Genomic DNA, 17,628 nt, shown 5'->3' with positions numbered 1-17,628 from the left:
CACATAGGGCCCAAACGAACCAAATATAAAGATTGGGCCGCCTGATTCCCAAAGAAACCTCCTTGGGCCCAACCTATCTCTTTAACCCCAAGCCCATCACGTTTTATTAACCCATATTTCTTAATCTATTCCATTTTCAAGACCCAAAGCCCAATCCAGCCCATCAAACCAACGTTCCACCCATTTATCTTAAGCCATAGTTTGTATTTGGACCCCACCCATTTAACACATCTATCATGGGCCTGGCTCGTTTTGTTACCCCAAAGTCCACTTCTTCTGATTTTTAATTTGGGTCCAACCGTCCAATTAACTCAAACAGACCAAGGTTCAACCTAAGGCTCAGTTCAAACCAACGATACACCAAACCAGCGGTCCGACCGAGCGAAGAAAAGGATAATCCATCGTCTTCAACCTCTGGACTGCAGAATGGAAAGGGAGGCGGCAACGTTGGGGCTGCAGCGACTGAGGGGGAGATGCAATGCTCCATTACGGCGAGTGAAACCCTCATCCTTCGATTAACATCCAGTGCAATTCGGGCTTCCAATCATTCAGCTCTTCCAACAAAGGCACTATTTACTAAGGTGCGACCTGCATTAGCGGCGCTTGGACTAAAAAATATGCCGAAGCACACCATTGTTCGGCATATTGTGCATTGTTCCCTTGGTTTTTCACTGAGAATGTTTCTTGAGTTGCATCATCGTCTTCAACCTCGTAGAATAGAGATGGCACGCAGGCTTCGTGAGAGTTGCAGCGGTGCGACGTGGATTGATTTCGTTGCCGGCGAAAAAAAATTCCAGCCAAGTGCTTTGCTCCAAGTCTGATGGGCAGTGGGTGTGTTATTCAGCCTGGGAGGATGATGTTGAATGATTACGGTGATGTGGCATCATCACGTGACTAAACTTCAACAATTCCATCACCTTGAGGATAAGGTGATTTTTGAGGGGCCGGTAGTATTAGGCCCCTAGGATGAGGCCAGGTGGAATGAAGGTTAGTTAGGGTTAGTTGAGATAATGAGGCCAGGTGGAATGAAGGTTAGTTAGGGTTAGTTGAGATAATAAATAGAGGGAGAAGAGTGAGAGAATGAGGGTTAGTTAGGGATAGTTGAGGGTTATAAATAGAGGGACAAGTGAGTGGAGAGGATGTCGAATATTTTATGAGAGCTTTCTTAGGCAGCCGTGGGTTGAGGGACATCGTGAGGTGTGGGGGTGACTGGCACCATAGAAACCAGAGTCTATCTTGTTAATTCTTGCAACTTTGTATTAATTTTTCAAGATATTATAAGGATTTTATCAATGTGCCTTAACTACATTGATGCCCTAACATGCCTAGGAGAATAATATCAACATAAACTACCATAATGACTACATTGCCACCTTATCATCTAACAAAAATAGAATGGTCAGAATCACGCTTGACAAATTCATTAGACTCCATAGTCTTGTTAAATTTCTCAAACTAAGCTTACGGAGGTTGTTTGAGACCATAAATTGCTTTATGTAGCCTACATACATGGGTATTGTCCTCCCCTGAGCAACTTACCCGGGAAATTGCTCTGTATAAACCTTTCATTGAAATTACCATACAAAAAAGCATTTTTGTCAAGCTATAAAAGAGGCCAATCATGATACATAACAAAAGAAATTAATGCACAAACTGAATTGAGTCTAGCCATAGGAGAAAAAATCTCAAAATAGTCCACACCATATGTTTGTGTATGGTTGTTGGCCACCAAACGAGCCTTAAGCTATTTAACAATACCATCAAAATGATACCTAACATGATACATCCACCAACAATGGATCGCATCCTTTCCGGGGGTAAGTCTACCAAAGACCATGTATGACGAGATTGTAAAGCATCCATTTCCACATCCATAGAGGCTTTTCAGCCAAGAATTTAGGGGCCTCATTATGGTGGGTCGGAACTGGAATGGTAGATAAGGAAACCGCAAGATGATGGAAGTTGGGTGGTAGGTTTCCTAAAAAAAGGTCACATTGACACTCACAAAATGTTTATGATGAATACGATCATAGCATAAAAGACGTAGGTATCCTACAAAAAGGTCACATTAACACTCACAAAATGTTTCCGATGAATGCGATCATAGCATCAAAAACCTTTTTGAGTACGTGAGTACCCAAGAGAGATGCATTTTATAGATTGGGGAGAAAGTTCGTCCACAATATGGGGTATGTGAACAAAACAGACAACCAAAAACTTAAGGTGGTACTAAAAATGGGTCTCCTTTTAGAAAAACAACGGAAAACGGTGATTTATCAAAAAGCAATACCAAAGGCATTTGGTTAATCAAATGACTAGCAATCAAAACAACATTGCACCTGTAACTCTTAGGCACATTCATTTGAATTAAGAGAGCCCGTGCAACCTCCAAGAGGTGACAATTCTTGTGTTTAGCCACTCCATTTTGTTGGGGGTGTGAATGAACGACTGGTTTGATGAATCATCCCTAGAGAATCATAAAAATTAGATGTATTAGTGTGCACATATTCTTAAGCATTATCAACTGAAAAAATTTTAATGGTAAGGAAAATTGAGTCTTTATTTCATGGACAATTATTTTTATTATAGATAAGAACCTAGTTCGATCCTTTAAAAGATACAACCAGGTAAGAAGAGAAAAGCCGTCCAAAAAAGTTACAAAATACCGAAAACTATGCCTATTACTAACTCTACAAGGACCCCAAATATCTAAGAGGACTAAAGAAAACTAAGACTCATTGCGAGGGATAGAGTGTGCAAGATAGTTGGCACGATGATGCTTCCCCAACTCGCATGCTTCACAGTTTAACTTAGACCTAGACTTGAAAGATGGAAATAAATTTTTTAACCTAGCTAAGGAAAGATGGCCTAAATGACAATGCCAATGAAAAGCATCTACGTGATCATCATTAGAGAGAGCTGCAATTGGGGCAGCATAGTCTACATAGTAGAGTCCCTTTTGTTCACACCCTCCACCAATCGTGTTCCTTGTGTGAAGATCTTGAAAAACACAAGAATTAGAAGTAAAGGTTACGAAACAATTCAAGGCTTTAGTTAACTGGCTAATAGGTAATAAATTAAAAGAAAAGTTAGCAACATTGTAGGACAGATGAAAAAGTAAGGGAAGGTGTGGGAGAAACACTTCCAGAACCTAGAATTGGTGTGGAAGTCCTCTTAGCGCTGACAACAGATTTGTTAGTAGTAGATATAGAAAAAGAACTAAAAAGTGATGACTTACCAGTCATGTGGGAAGAAGCCCATGAATTGATGATCTAGAGGGTGGTAGCAAAAGTACTAGTGTATGTGGAAGCAACGGTTTCAATATTTTGCAAACGACGAAGGATTTTGTGCACACATCTCGTAGAGTCTTAAAGAAGCCCCATAAGAAGATCTAGAAACATTATTTGTTGGTTGTTATTGTTTCGGTACCACCATCAGATATGACATGATTGGCAAGTTGCTTGGCCCATTCTGGCTTCCCATGCTTAGCCCAACAAGCTTCTACCAAGTGCCCAACTTTACCACAATGAGTACATAAATGACATGACTTATTTGACTGCTGAACACCATGACCACCGGAAGACCTTACTAACTCCCCTAATCCACAGCTAAGGCCCCCTTCTGCGAGTAGAAGGCAGAACTCTCTTCTTTAGAACTATTTCCAGGAGAATTACTTTCTAGCAAGGCAATACGTTGAAGTTTGGAGTATGCTTTGCTGAGATTGAGGACATGCTCATCAACTAAGAGATGTCCTTTGACGGATTTTAGTTCAGGGTTCAATCCTGCAAGAAACTTAGATACATAAAACTCATTCTGCTGTGCCTTAAGCATCTCTATATCTATAGTGAGGGGCTAAAAAATCAACTCCTCCATTATGCCCTTGAAGGAATTGTAATAATCCTGTAGAGATTTGTTAGCCTACTGAAACTGAAATAATTCTTCATATATACTATAGATACGTGTCATATTTTTAGCCTAGGAATAGGTTTCTTGCAAATCATCCCATGTTCCCTTGGCAATCTTGTGGAACATAACATTGGCTGTTATATCAGGTTCCATACTGTTCCTTATCCAAATCTTGTTGATAATATCATTTTAGGCCCAACTAGAGTAGGATTTGTCAGTCTCTGTAGGCGGTTCAGCCTCAATGAATTTAAGTTTGCCTTTTGTAAGGATATAAACATGAACCACTTGGGCCAAACCAAGTAATTAGAACTATCTTTGGGCTCGATGGACGTAATACGAATATTCATATGATCTCCTTGAAGTCCCTTGGATTCAGCAGTACTCATGGTTGATTCACTGGTAATTGAAGGCATGATAAACAGAAGTAGAGATCAAACAATCTGAAGTATAGAGGTACGAACTAGGAGCCTAGAACTTTGAAATAAGATAATATAGGAAATTCTGCAGAGTGTGGAACGAATGGTTAATTCTGCGGAATTGTGTGCAGAAAACTCAAACTGCAGAATGCAGAAACAAATGGCTAAAAGAGTTCGATCAAGTTCTGGGATCTTCAAAGAGTATAAGGTGGGGAAGATCAGTTTATTTTAACATCTGATCTCACATTACAATGATTGCAGCAGTAGGTGGCTGCGCACCAAGGAAACGAGCACTGAAAGGGAACTTCAGAACAGAATAATGGAGACAGCACTGTTTTGCTTAAAAAGCTCTGATACCATGTTTGAAATCATGCTTTTAACAACCAAAATATTAGCTGAACCGAAAGGAAAACAGAGAAGATGATGGAGCACAGAGATGAAGTACTGGCAGCCATTCGACCTTGCACACTAAGCTTGCGCAAGTCTCAACAAATACATTTCATATGCCTCCTTTAAATCTGCAAAACTGAAACTGCCAATGAGATACTAAACAGAAAGTAACCAAAGGCCTTGGTAACTTGCTTTTTGCTTGCAATATGAGTTGAAAAATTCATTTGAAGATTTCCATGTTTCACTGTTTTTGTCTACTTTTGGTGATTTACAGTACTTGATCCATGGACCTAAATGAATTTGAACAAAGCTAGTATGTTTGCGAAATTAAGCAGTTTTTCACATCACCGGCTCAAAATGAAATTGCAGAACTTCTGCATATCATCATTCTTGAGGTTCATGTCATAAATTCCCATCCCTCATTTATCAGATTCCAAAGGGGGGGTTCCCTTATTTGGCAGCACTTCCCTGTGGCTGTTAGGAAACGCTCTACAGTTTGAAAACCTCTTCTATTCTTTGGTTGCATTAATTTTTTGTTTTCTACATGAGTAGATATAGGTAACAGCAACTTAGATAAGATGACATTTTGCACCAATAACAAAAATCTCAGCCTTATTCCAACTTAATGAGGTTAGCTCAATGGCATACTAGTGCAGTAGGTTCCCACCACTGTGGGGGGAGGGTATGCAGCTGCCCTTGCTTTCTCAGAGCAGTGTTTCCAGATTTAAACCAATGACCACTTGGTTACAGTGGAGCAACCTTATGTTGCACCAAGTGGCAGGGCCAGCCCTCAAAGAACTCAAGTGTGTATTAAACCAAAATTTTCTATGGGATAAGATTATGTGCCTCTAAGATCCATCCAAGCCCATCTCTTGAAACATACAACAAAGTAATTCAAATTCTTCATAGTAAATGGTGTATTACAGTTTATTCTTTATCATGATAATTAATGGTAATGTGGTAGCATTCATAAAATCCATGATAACAACCACAATAAACACACTTCATTTTTCAAAAATCTATGGTTCTTAGGCCAAGTGGCAGTATTGGTTGAGCAGCAACTGTCTCTTTCTCACAGATGACTTTTTAATTTTCACGTATGGTACCTACCATACCTGACAAAATATGCAATGCACTGCACTATGGCCTGGTTATAGTGACAAGTGGGCAAGCGTTAGCTAGGGTATCCATTGTAAGCGGCGCATCATGTCAGCACCTGAATGTGGTGATCAGTAAGTATGGCTTCCCATGTTGTGGACAAATGTGGCTAAAGAAGCTAGTCAGAAACATAGGATTAGATCGGGATCTTGAAACATAGGATCTTTAACAAGTAAAAGTTTAGAATTAATAGATGTTATGAGGAAATGATGATTAATATAGCTCGCATTCAAGAGAGTAGATGGAAAGATAAAAATGCTAAGGAGTTGGATGACTTTAAACTTTGTACATTGGGGATAAAAGTAATAGAAGTGGAGTAGGCGTTATAGTGGATAAGGATTTAAAGAACAATGTAGGGGATGTTAAAAGATTAGGTTATAGGATTATAGCTATCAAACTTGTATTGAAGAAAAAGATTGTAAATATAATTAGTGCATATGCACCTCAAGTAGGATTGAATGAAAGTTTGAAGTTACAATTTTGGGTACATATGGATGGATTAACACCAGGAATTCATCAAGGAGAAAAGATTATCATAGAGGTGATCTAAATGGATATATTGGAAAAGATTAAAGAGGCTATAGTTTTGGGATAGAAAAATGAGGAAAGATCTTAGTTTTAGATTTTGCTATTGCTTTTGATTTATCCATGATAAATACTTCAAAAAGAGAGAGGAACATTAAATTTACCTTCAAGAGTGGACATCGTAGAAGCCAAATAAATTTCCTCCTAACTAGGTCAGATAGATTGTTGTGCAAAGATTGTAAGGTGATGCCAAGGAAAGCTTAATCGCACAACATAGATTAGTGGTCTTGGATGTGTGCCTCACTCCATAAAGTCATAAAAGGTGTGAGGTTACTATCCTAGGATAAGGTGGTGGAACTTAAAAAGAGATTGCTTTAAATCTTTTTTTTTTTTTTTTTTTGCTTCTCACTAACAAAGTAGTCAAACAAGGAAAGTGGGAATCTAAGAAGGACACTAATACTTAACCCTAATCCGAAGACGTTGTTTATTTTGGAAGAAGTGACTTGAATGAAGTTTGACCTGAAAGTTGGACCTTGAGTACTGTGTTGACATTGTTGGGAGGACCTATGAAGTTAGATTAGACCTTTCCTGAAGTTGTTGAGGACCCAAGTGTTGGTTTTGGCCTTTGAGATCCAAAATTTTCAGCAAGCTGGCAAAGGGGGACTACTCGGTCGATCTTCCCTTGGTTGATACCATCGACCAAACACCAACGACCGAGGCAGCTTTGAACATAATTGTTCTAATTTTGGAAGTTTTAGGTTTTGGATCTCTATATATATGTAATCTCGGTCTAAACCTAAACAATTTGCCTCTTAACTATTGGAGAACGTGGAAAGATCCCTATAGCCTCCTCTTCAGGCCTAAGGTTGATCCAAGCATCCAAGCAAGGTTCCTCCATTGATCTTCTTCTATAAGGTTAGTATTCAATCTCATTCTTCTTTGATCTATTCTCTCTACTATATCTATTGTTTGTTTTGATTGTGAGGAAGGTATTACACTACTGTAATGACCCAACCTTTGATCTTCTTAGTCTTAGAGTGAATCCCCATTCACTCTATGTTTTCCTTGAAGCCATATGGTGTTTTCTATGTTTTGATATAGCATGAGACCATGATTTACTCTTACTGTAGTTTTTCTATTCTAATCTATGTTAGATATGTTCCTAAGTAGTTTTCTATGCATGATCTACTGTTCTCTTACCTTTAGAATGAATCTCCATTCATTCTAGCCTTTTCGTGAGAATCCGCAGTTTATGCCTAGTTAGTGATTTATTGTAATTCTATTCCAATGGTATTTTTAGATGGTTAGATCATCATTGATAGTTTTAGTATGTTATTTTAGAATTTTGCTATTAATTTCGAAGTGTTCCGATGTGCTTCGAAGAGTTTCCGACCAAAATTGGAAGTTTTTGTCCGTTCACAGAATGCTTGGTCAATACCATCGACCAAGAGAGTTGCCGACAACAACTTTGCTCCGTTTTGTCTCCGTTTCGTTTCCGATCATTAGAGTTTGTTCCTTATGATCTATGCATGTTTGTTTAAGGTTGTTTAGGTGATTTTGGACTTGCTCTCTAATCTTTTACTTTAAGGTTACGAAGTCGGATACAAGGTGAGTACGTTCACTCATAATATACGTATTTACATGCTTTGATGTGTTATGACTTGAATGCATGAGTTAGCTACTGTAGTTCCACTTTCTCTACATTGTATTACTTCTGTAATTACAATAGATCATTCATGTTATGATTTACATTCTGTTATTGGTTTTGAATGATGAGATTTTGAATTGGACTTAATTGTGATATGTATGGAATCATAATGTGATGTGATTGCTTAAGTTGTGGTTGTGGAATGGGGTGTCATAGCTAGCCCTATCAAAAGGGGAATTGAGACCGAGTGACCCGTGGCAACAATGGAGATTTGTAGGCACTCAAGACCGGTAACCAACCCGTGAGAGAACATAAATCACATTGGGGGCCATTCATTGGTAGGGTTGCATGTAGAAGACTTGGGCTCGTGGGCGCTTGAGATTGCGGGAAGCACGAGAGGACACGAGAGCTTCCCGTTTACTATGTGTGGATGACCAATAGGGTTAAGAGTCTACGTAGACAGGAAGGAGACTGTGACTCTAGGGGAAAGGTACCGGAAAGGATTGCGAGAAGTGAGGAATGGACATATCTAACCCTAAAGTAGATGTGACTCAGTAGATGACGTGCATTGGGCTAAGTTTAACCCTAACACGTGCTAATACTCATACCAATGGTGGTGAGCGATAGTGTTGACTTGAACCCCAGTTATGAAATATCCAAGAAAGATGCCTTGACCCAATTACCAACGGAGAATCCAAAAGACCAGGAAAGTTGAGGGAAGAGTGATTTGAGACCTACCCAGAGGAGTATGGTGATTTATCCTAATGCGTGTCTGCCAATAGAGACCAGCATATATAGAGTTAGAAGCATACTTGCATTCATTGCCTCATGTCATTGCATTTGTGTTTGCCTTGAATTGCTTTTAGATGTTTATTGTGATTGAACTACTTGCTAAGTTCTTTTAGGCTTACCCTTCAGGGTATATATTTTTAGATGCCTTTGCAAGAATGGAAGAGATTCTGTGCTTTACTACGGAGGACCCTTCCCTATGTGGTATAGCTACGGATGTCATTGGAGAAGGTTATGACCAGTGGTGCGACCAATATACCAGTGTGGACCACACTGATGGCTCCTATTGATAGTAGCATACATCGTCTTATTCATCAGTGGGATTGTGAGTTAGAAGCTGATTCGAAGTTTCAAGAGCACAATCCTAAGGTGAAGAAGATGAAGACCAAAGAAGAAGAAGAGCCTATCAAAGAATTTGATTAGTTTACTCTTTATTCTTCTAGACTTGTACTTTTGATTGTAATAGCTTTAGACTATGCTTAGAGATTCGATCTACCTTTGCCTTTGTTTGTAGGGTATAATTCCGCTATACTCTATAGTTATCTTTTTGTTTGGTATCTTGTTATTCCGCACTCTGATATTCTTTTGTGATCTTTCTGTGATCCTTTCTAGATTGATTCTTAAGTTACTTGAATACAATGATTTGTTCTTGCTTTTGATTATGTTATTGTGCTATGTGGATATGATCGCCTTAAACTTGATCTTTGGGGCTATGGATCACACACTCGGGTATGCCAAATAGGGTACTGGCTGGGTGGATGTGACAAATACAATGTGGAATGAGATGGTTATCTATATTAGGATGGTTTCTAAAGATGTTATAAGTGAATAAAAAAGAAAACACCATTCTTATAAAGAGACTTTGGTGGTGAGATGGTGAGCTTCAAGTAGCCATTAAGAATAAGAAAGCTAGTTTTATGAATGGCAAAGGACTAAGGATGTAAAGGGCCTACAGAAGTGTAAGTTGGCTAGAAATAAAGCTAAGAAAACAATGGGAAGAGCAAGGGAGAAGAAGTATTAAGATTTATAGTATAAGTTAGGCACAATGGAAGCGGAAAAAAATATTTATAAAATAGCTAAAATAAGGAACAAGAAGAGTAGAAATCTAGACCATTTTAGATGTATAAAAGTGAAGATGCTAAAGCACTAGTATGCGATGAGGACGTCAAGTAGAGGTGCAAAGTTTATTTCTTTAGCCTACTAAAAGAACATACTTCAGGCATCTATGACTTGGATGATTACAACATTCGCCATGGCACCAAGTTTTGAACATATTACTATGCCTAATGTAAAAGAAGTTCTAAGGAGGATGAAAATAGGCAAAGCACAGGTTCTTGATGATATCCATTAGAAGTATGGAAGAGCTTGAGAACCTATAGGCTAGCTTGGTTGATTGTGTTGTTTAATAAGATTAGAGCACAAGAAAAATGCCAGATGGATGGAAGAGAAGCATTGTGGTCCTAATTTACAAAAACAAAGCAAATATTCAACATTGTAAGCTTGTAATAACTATAGAGGCATAAAACTGATGAGTTAGTTGCAAAAAGTCAATTTGGTTTTATGCTAGGAAGATTTACAATAAAAGCTATTTACCTTATTAGGAGACTTAGAGAGGTATAGAGTATAACAAATGTCTTCATATGGTTTTTATTGACATATGATAGAATCCCTGGAGAATTTTGAAATGTTGCAAGTAAATATGTGGGCATAGTTGAAGATATGTATAATGGTTCAGTATAAGTGTAAGAACAGTCGGGGAACAAGCCAATTGCAGTTAAGCCACATTAAGGATCTTAATGGATGATTCAACCAAAGACATCCGACATAACATACCTTGGTGTATGTTTTTTGTTGGTTAAATTGTTTTGATAGATCAGACACAAGTAGGGACTAGTACTAAGTTAGAATCATGAAAGCAACTTTGGAATCAAGAGGCTTTAAACTAGGTAGAATGAAGATGGATTATCTAGTGTTCGAATTTGGTCATGATCTAATGGATGATGAGGTGATGAAACTTGATGAGAAGGAGATTTCATGAAGCGATTATTCTATGTACCTTAGCTCAATCATAAATTAAAAAAAAAAAAAAAAGGGTGATATAGTGGATGATGTTTCCGAAAGAATTAAAATATGGGATGTTGAAGTCTTGCGATAGCAAGAAGACCTGCTCTTCTAGGAACTTCTAGATCTAGCAGTGACAACCCAAAAAAAAGAAGGGAAATAGGCCCTTTTCTTTAGTAATTAGGGCTGTTTATTTTTGTTTATCCCTTGTAATTCTGCCATACTTGAGTAGGGGCAGGTCTGGTATTTAATTAGGTGTAATAATGTTATAAATATATCCTTTGATTAGGAGGTTTCTTAGCTCTAATTGCAGGCTTTCTGATATAGCCAGGGTTGGGCCACCTGCCCCAAAAACCAGACCCAAAAGGCCCACTTTAAAGCTGGCTGAATACCCCAGGAGTATTTTGATCATTTTCCAGCTCTTTTTAAGGCTCAATAAGGGTCTAGTTGGAACCCCTTGATCTAAGGGTTATGGATCTGCCTTTATTTTTTTCATTTGGATCAATATTGTAGGAGATATGACAGTCCTAGTCTAGTATAGAGTTCCAGTTGGAATCTAATTCAAAAAGATTTCTTCTGGATAATTACCTATTTATTTTGCAGGTTTTTTTAGAAGATTCCTTTTGATTGGTATTGATTTGTAAAGGGAATTCTAATCCTAAGTGGATTCCCTAGGAAGAGTCTCCAAGTCTGATTAGTTACTAGAGTTCAAAGGTTGTTAATTAATTAAAGTCCAAGTTGGTCCAAATAAGCTTAAGTTGTAAGGCTATAAATAGCCCCTCTTATTATGAATAAAGCAAGTCTGGATTTATTGAATAAATCAGAGGCTTGTGCCATGGGGGAGGAAACCCTTGCATCCTGGGCTGAGAGTGTTCTTTGTGCAAGTTCAGCAAATTCCAGCAGACTTCTTCAAATACAGCAAGTTTCTTCATCTTCTCTTTCCTGCGGCAGCCTCCGTCAAAGGTTTTCTGCAGATTCCTTCATTGTTTTTTACCTTGATGTGTCATCTCATTCAACTCCAGTGCATACAGCAGCAACCCAACCAAAGTAAGTACAACCCCAGACCTCCCTACCCCTTTCCCCAGCCTGCAAACCACCGAGAAACCCTCGCCTTATACCCGCAAGTCTTCCCAGCCCCTCCAGCACCACTGCAACAACCAACCCTTCCCTCTCTCTTCTTGTGGCAGCAAGAAACCAACCCCCCAACCCTCTTCTTTCTTGCAACACACCCTCGCCCCTATTCTCTTTTCTTTTTCTTTCTTTTTCTTTTATATATATATATATATATTATTTTTTTTTCTTTTCTGGTTCTTGCAGCTAAACACAACAGAAAAGGGGGGGGGGGGGGGAAATAGAAAGAAAAGGAAAGAAGAGAAAAGAAAAGAAAGAAGAAAGATCATGGATCTTGAAGAATTTCAAGATCCAAGAATTCGCCAAGATCTAATAAAGAATGCATCCCCTTCTTGCCGCAAGAACCCCTATTTCCCCTCCCTTATCCAAGATATTTCCCTTTCCTACCTTTCCTAAGCTAATAGCACCCTATTAAATCCCAAATTAGGATACCCTATATAATAGCCACATCCTTTCCATGTATCTCCAAATTATTTGACTAAAATTCTTCCCCTTCCCATTCCCCTTGGACATATCCCACCGTACCTTTATTAGTCCAAATTTACCCATTCTCCTTCTATTAACCCTGATTCATTCCCCAGGGTCTTTGGGCATTCCCACATCCCAAGATACAAAACAATAGTCCTTTTCTCCCACTCAAGCCATCCCATAGGGTATCGCATAATTTTTAGCTATCATGTAGCATCTTCCTAAACCCTCCCATGGGATATCCGTAGGCTCCCAAGATTTAAAAAACATCTCCCTGTCAACGCACGCTATTTATTAATCCTTGGACTGGGTCTTGGAAGATTTAACCCAAACCCTGGGTTACATCACTTTCCTTCACCAAAACTAGCAACAGGTTGCTCTCTTCTCTTTGTTCTTCTTCTTTCTCAATCTTCTGTTGGTCCCTAGGCTGATTAAAGTTCTAGCATGGTATCAGGGTATCTATAATCAGCTTAGGGACTGCTTCTCTCTTGACTGCTCAGTTTTTTTCTCCTTTTTCTCTTACCTAGTGTGCAGCCACCAGTTTCTGTTCTATCTGTGGTAGATCCTTCTTAATCAACATATGAAGGCATCTCTGTCTACCTGTTAATACTACTGAAGGCCTAGAGACAATGGAGATTTCAGATTTTGCAACTTAAGATGGGTGGAGCAAGAATATCTTCACCTACCTAAGGGTATTTAAGTAATTTCTCTACCCATAGGGCATTTAGGTAATTTGAAATACATTTTATTTCAAATAATTTAAATAAAAGTAAGGGCAATTGAGTAATTTCATAATCAATTTTAACAGCGAAGTTAACTGTGGGTAACTTGTAATTTACATGTGGGTGCCATGTAATTTATGAGGTAATAGTGGGTGGTCAAGAGTTTTGCCCCAAATATAGTGGGTGCTGTGTAATTTTTTTCTTTTTTTTTTATAGGCATATTGCATATTAAGATTTTTATGCTTTATAACTGTTTTATATGCTTTAATAGGCACATCAGTGCATTCTTTGGCCACTTCCTTACATATCTTTAACATGTCTCTCTCTCTCTCTCTCTCTCTCTCTCTCTCTCGTACGCTATGATATGTATCTTATAATGAACCCCGCCTCTGTGATATGACTCCCTATGTGAATCCTTGGTTACATATTTTCTGAGTGATGGTACGTAGATCTGACTTGATCTATTAGGTTACTTTTTGCTTCCTACCTTTAAATTGATATTTTTACTTGAATTGGCTAAACAATGTGTTATGTACACAGGAGATGTTTTCTATGTGAATTGGGATGAAATACTGGTTGGGGCTACTGCAGTCATTTCAACTCTTGGAGGTTTTGGTAATGAAGAGCAAATGAAAAGGATAAATGGAGAAGCTAACATTTTGGCAGCAGGTGCTGCAAAGGAATTTGGTAAGGAAATTCCCAGGTTCCATCCTCATGTGAACCACATTTATGTTAATGGAGTCTCATATATTTCCATGGAGCAGTTGTGCTATTCTCCTCTTTCTTTTTCTTTTCCTCTTGAACCCAACTGCTTATTTTTTTGTTTTAATTAGACACCTTCCATTAAGTTTTTGAGATGTCCTCTCCAATTGCCTCCAATGTGAAATCGTGAAGGAATTTAATTTTAAGAATTTGGGATATCTATATATTTAATCTGTGACAGGACGTGGGAAAGATATAGAGGAATTTGTCCATTATAGCGATACTTGTAACTAATCTCTGTACTTGAGTGTCATAATTCTGTAGTCTGTACATGCATCCCAATTCAGTAATTTTGTTTTCACCTTGTCGTCTTGCTTCTTCATGCTGTTTTCATCAGAAACCAATGTGCTGTAGCCGAAGTTGTGAATTTATTTGTTCACAGCAATGCATAGTATGAGATCAAGAGTTTGGGGCCAGAGGTGAAGCCCTGCCTTATAATTAAATAGTTATAAAGCCAACCCTGAGGATGTGATCGAGGTGCGCTAAGCTGGTCTGAACAAGCCTCAGTTCCACGACAAAAATAAATAAATAAATAAATATTGTTTGTTCATGAGGGTGCTATATTTGGGTTTGGAATGAGGCTCCAATCAAAGACCAAGTCCTTTTTCTATTTTTCGTAGGAGTATCAATGACCAAGGGACAGGCCTTGGCTCAACAGTCAGTGGACCACAGTTTTACAACCTCTCAGCAAAAATTGCTGATGTATGACCGGGTTTTCCATTTTTAGTATCATAGACCAAGTTGATTGTTTTCACCAGATAACAAGACACCAAGATGATGGTAAACTAAGAAAGTTGCCTAAATATTTTTGGGAGAGATGGAGACCGAAAGACCCCCCCCCTCTTTTTTCATGATGGTTGTTTCTGTTGATTGTAATTGAGAATGATATGCTATTCATTTGATTCTTCAATACCATTTCTTGCCCTGCTTGGCAATATTCATTGGCTATTTTATTTTTTCTCATGCCATGCTTCAAACATCATGTATTATATTCTCTCTTTTCAATGCAGGAGTTCCCAAATTTATCTTGATCTCTGTTCATGACTATAATCTACCTTCATTTCTGCTTTCCTCGGGATACTTCACTGGAAAGAGGAAAGCAGAATCAGAGGTTCTTGCCAAATTCCCATACTCAGGTATTGACTGATTCTTCAATCCTTGATTCTTGAGAAAAACTGTAAAAACAATCTAGTAATGTCTTACAGATTCACACAGAACACAACCATGGGATTAGGAAACACCATTCTGTGGCTCAAACTTGGGATGATTTTTGAGAATGACTGTCTAAGGTGGTCTTGGTGCGGACTTATTTGGGGCCTAGAAGACTTCTAACACAATGATTGGTCTATTTTTCTTCTTGTTAGTTGAAAAATATTGTGATCAATTCCGGAGGTTTTACCGAGTCATTAGGATCATGTGATTTGTTCTTATGATGATCTTGTACATGGAACCTCTGGAGCTCTTTCACCATGTTCTCATTGTCAATTGAGGCTTCCATTCCATGTTGAAGTTGGGCTGTATATAATCTTCTTTGCTTCAATTTGGGTTTTTAGTGTTCTTCTAAGATTTAAGATTGATTTTTTCTCTTTTTTTTTTCTTTCCCTGCTCGAAACTTTCAGGTGTGGTGTTGAGACCGGGTTTCATATATGGGAAGCGCAAAGTTGATGGGTTTGAGATCTCGCTTGATCTCATTGGGGAACCACTGGAGAGGATTCTTCGTGCAACCGAAAACTTTACAAGACCATTGAGTTCTCTTCCAGCATCAGATCTTCTCTTGGCTCCACCCGTTAGTGTGGATGATGTTGCACTTGCAGTGATAAATGCCGTAACAGACGATGAATTCTTTGGTGTTTTCACAATTGACCAAATCAAGGAAGCTGCATCCAAAGTGCGTGTGTGAAACTGTAACTAAAATCGTCTATATAGCTTTACCTCTGGTGTTTTCTAAAATGCATGCTCCCTCCATTTTGAATGATACAGAAGAAACAGTTCAGTGTAACCAACCCTTCTTGCTGAGGTTTCTATTATTTACTTTTGAATCTCAAAATTTCTAGCATTCCTTAGTATATTTTGATATTAGACGTTGAGCTTTGTGATCTATAGTGCAGTCGATAGATGGTTCTTCCCGAGTTATAATTCAGAATCTCAAATGTAAATATGAGATGCTCTTTCTCCTTCACTTCTTCCCCTCTTTCGAAGATCTAAGTAGTTCTTTTGAGCTTAAAATGGGGAGCTCCTTCTCTGTCTTCTGTCAAACGGCTGCAACTTACATTATTGACTGCGAGGCTGACAACAATGGTTATTTTTGCAGGATTTTTTCTTCTGCAAAATGTGGTTGCTTCCCCTCCTTTCCCTTTGGCAATTTATTACAAGGGGATATATATTCTTAACCAGTGCTGGGTTATTCTCAGGTGTTCATAATCATTTTCTTCTCTAGCAGTTCATTAATTCGTTTGTTTGTAAGATAAAAAAGAGTTGGAAAAATAAGAAGGTTGGATTTACTGGTAGTGGGAATAGGAAGGCTTTTGCTAAAAAAGTTGACAATGGAGGTCCTATGTTTATCATTTCTTTATCTATCCTATAATGTTTCACTAAAAATGTTTGATTTTTAAAAAAGTGGGAGAAGTGGCGTGGCCATGGTAAGTTCGGGTGTGCCAATAGTTCGGGCGCATATATGTACGGCAATTAATCAGTCATACGACAACGACAATTGGCACATTTCTAATAATTCAGCGGACTAACTCGTGTATGGCAATTGCATTTTACATATTTAATACGTGTTTTAATAAGGTTGATCTGAATAAGTACTGGAGCAAAAATAAAGAGGAGAGGGGATTTAATCCTCATGAAAATTAAGAGCAAAAAGAGTTATTTGCAATTGAATTAAGAGTTTTTCTACCTCCATAAACAAAAACCTTCCATACTGAAAAATAAATAAATAAGTAAACAAATGAAAACATAATTTAAGACCATTTTTTCTTTTGAATTTCTACATCTAAGATAAATACACATAAAAAAAATATTTATCATGTAACTCGTTAAAATCAACAAAACATTGTTTGAAACAAGGAAATGTATAAATCATTTGTACATGATGTTTGTCTCTTTCTACTAGCACACAATTCCAATATCTTTCTGTATTTTGAGGGTTCTCGTTGTGATGTTCTATCAAAATGTTTATTGCCTTTTGCATGTCCTTAGATAAAAATAGATTTGTTGCTCTATTACCATCAACCAAGTGAATGACTGTGATCAAATGTTCTAAAATTGAGTATACATCCCTTTTATTTGTTGTAAACCATGAATTTTGTATTATTTTAGTGACTGTTGCATGCAATGGAGACTTGAAATGCCTATTAGCCCTCTATTTTGATGATGCTAGTGTTACTCTTAGGCCATCCTCAACATTATGGAGGGATTAATTTAAGACATCAAAAAGTTAGAAGTAAATCTTATTTTGCATGGTTTTTTCAACTCCTTGTTTTTAACTTAGTACATCTTATGAATGAACTAAGTAACTTATAGATGGATTAAATTGACCAAGAAAAGTGACAGTTGACAATAAGTAAGTTGCGAGTCTTGTGATTTGTGAATGAAGAAAAACATAAAGAGAAAAGGAAACAATGGGAATGAGGGTATGCTAAATAATACA

At 37.9% G+C, this 17,628-nt stretch overlaps 1 protein-coding gene across 1 annotated transcript in view; it reads left to right on the top strand.

Annotated features, from left to right (window-relative positions):
- LOC148999428 (NAD(P)-binding Rossmann-fold superfamily protein) overlaps nt 1-16,248 on the top strand; it is a 69,259-nt gene extending 53,011 nt beyond the window's left edge. The window contains exons 5-7 of the mRNA XM_089141157.1: nt 13,755-13,901; nt 14,987-15,112; nt 15,596-16,248. Coding sequence (XP_088997283.1) covers nt 13,755-13,901; nt 14,987-15,112; nt 15,596-15,876 — 554 coding nt within the window. The 3' untranslated portion in view covers nt 15,877-16,248. The remainder of the gene's footprint in view (nt 1-13,754; nt 13,902-14,986; nt 15,113-15,595) is intronic.
- Nucleotides 16,249-17,628: the final 1,380 nt, after the last annotated feature.

This window comes from Hakea prostrata, unplaced genomic scaffold (assembly GCF_041222555.1).
Source record: "Hakea prostrata isolate BN-2017 unplaced genomic scaffold, UWA_Hpros_2 contig_8, whole genome shotgun sequence".
Taxonomy (NCBI): Eukaryota; Viridiplantae; Streptophyta; class Magnoliopsida; order Proteales; family Proteaceae; genus Hakea; species Hakea prostrata.
The sequence above is the reverse complement of the archived record's forward strand: the minus strand, read 5'-3'. Positions and strand labels throughout refer to the sequence as shown.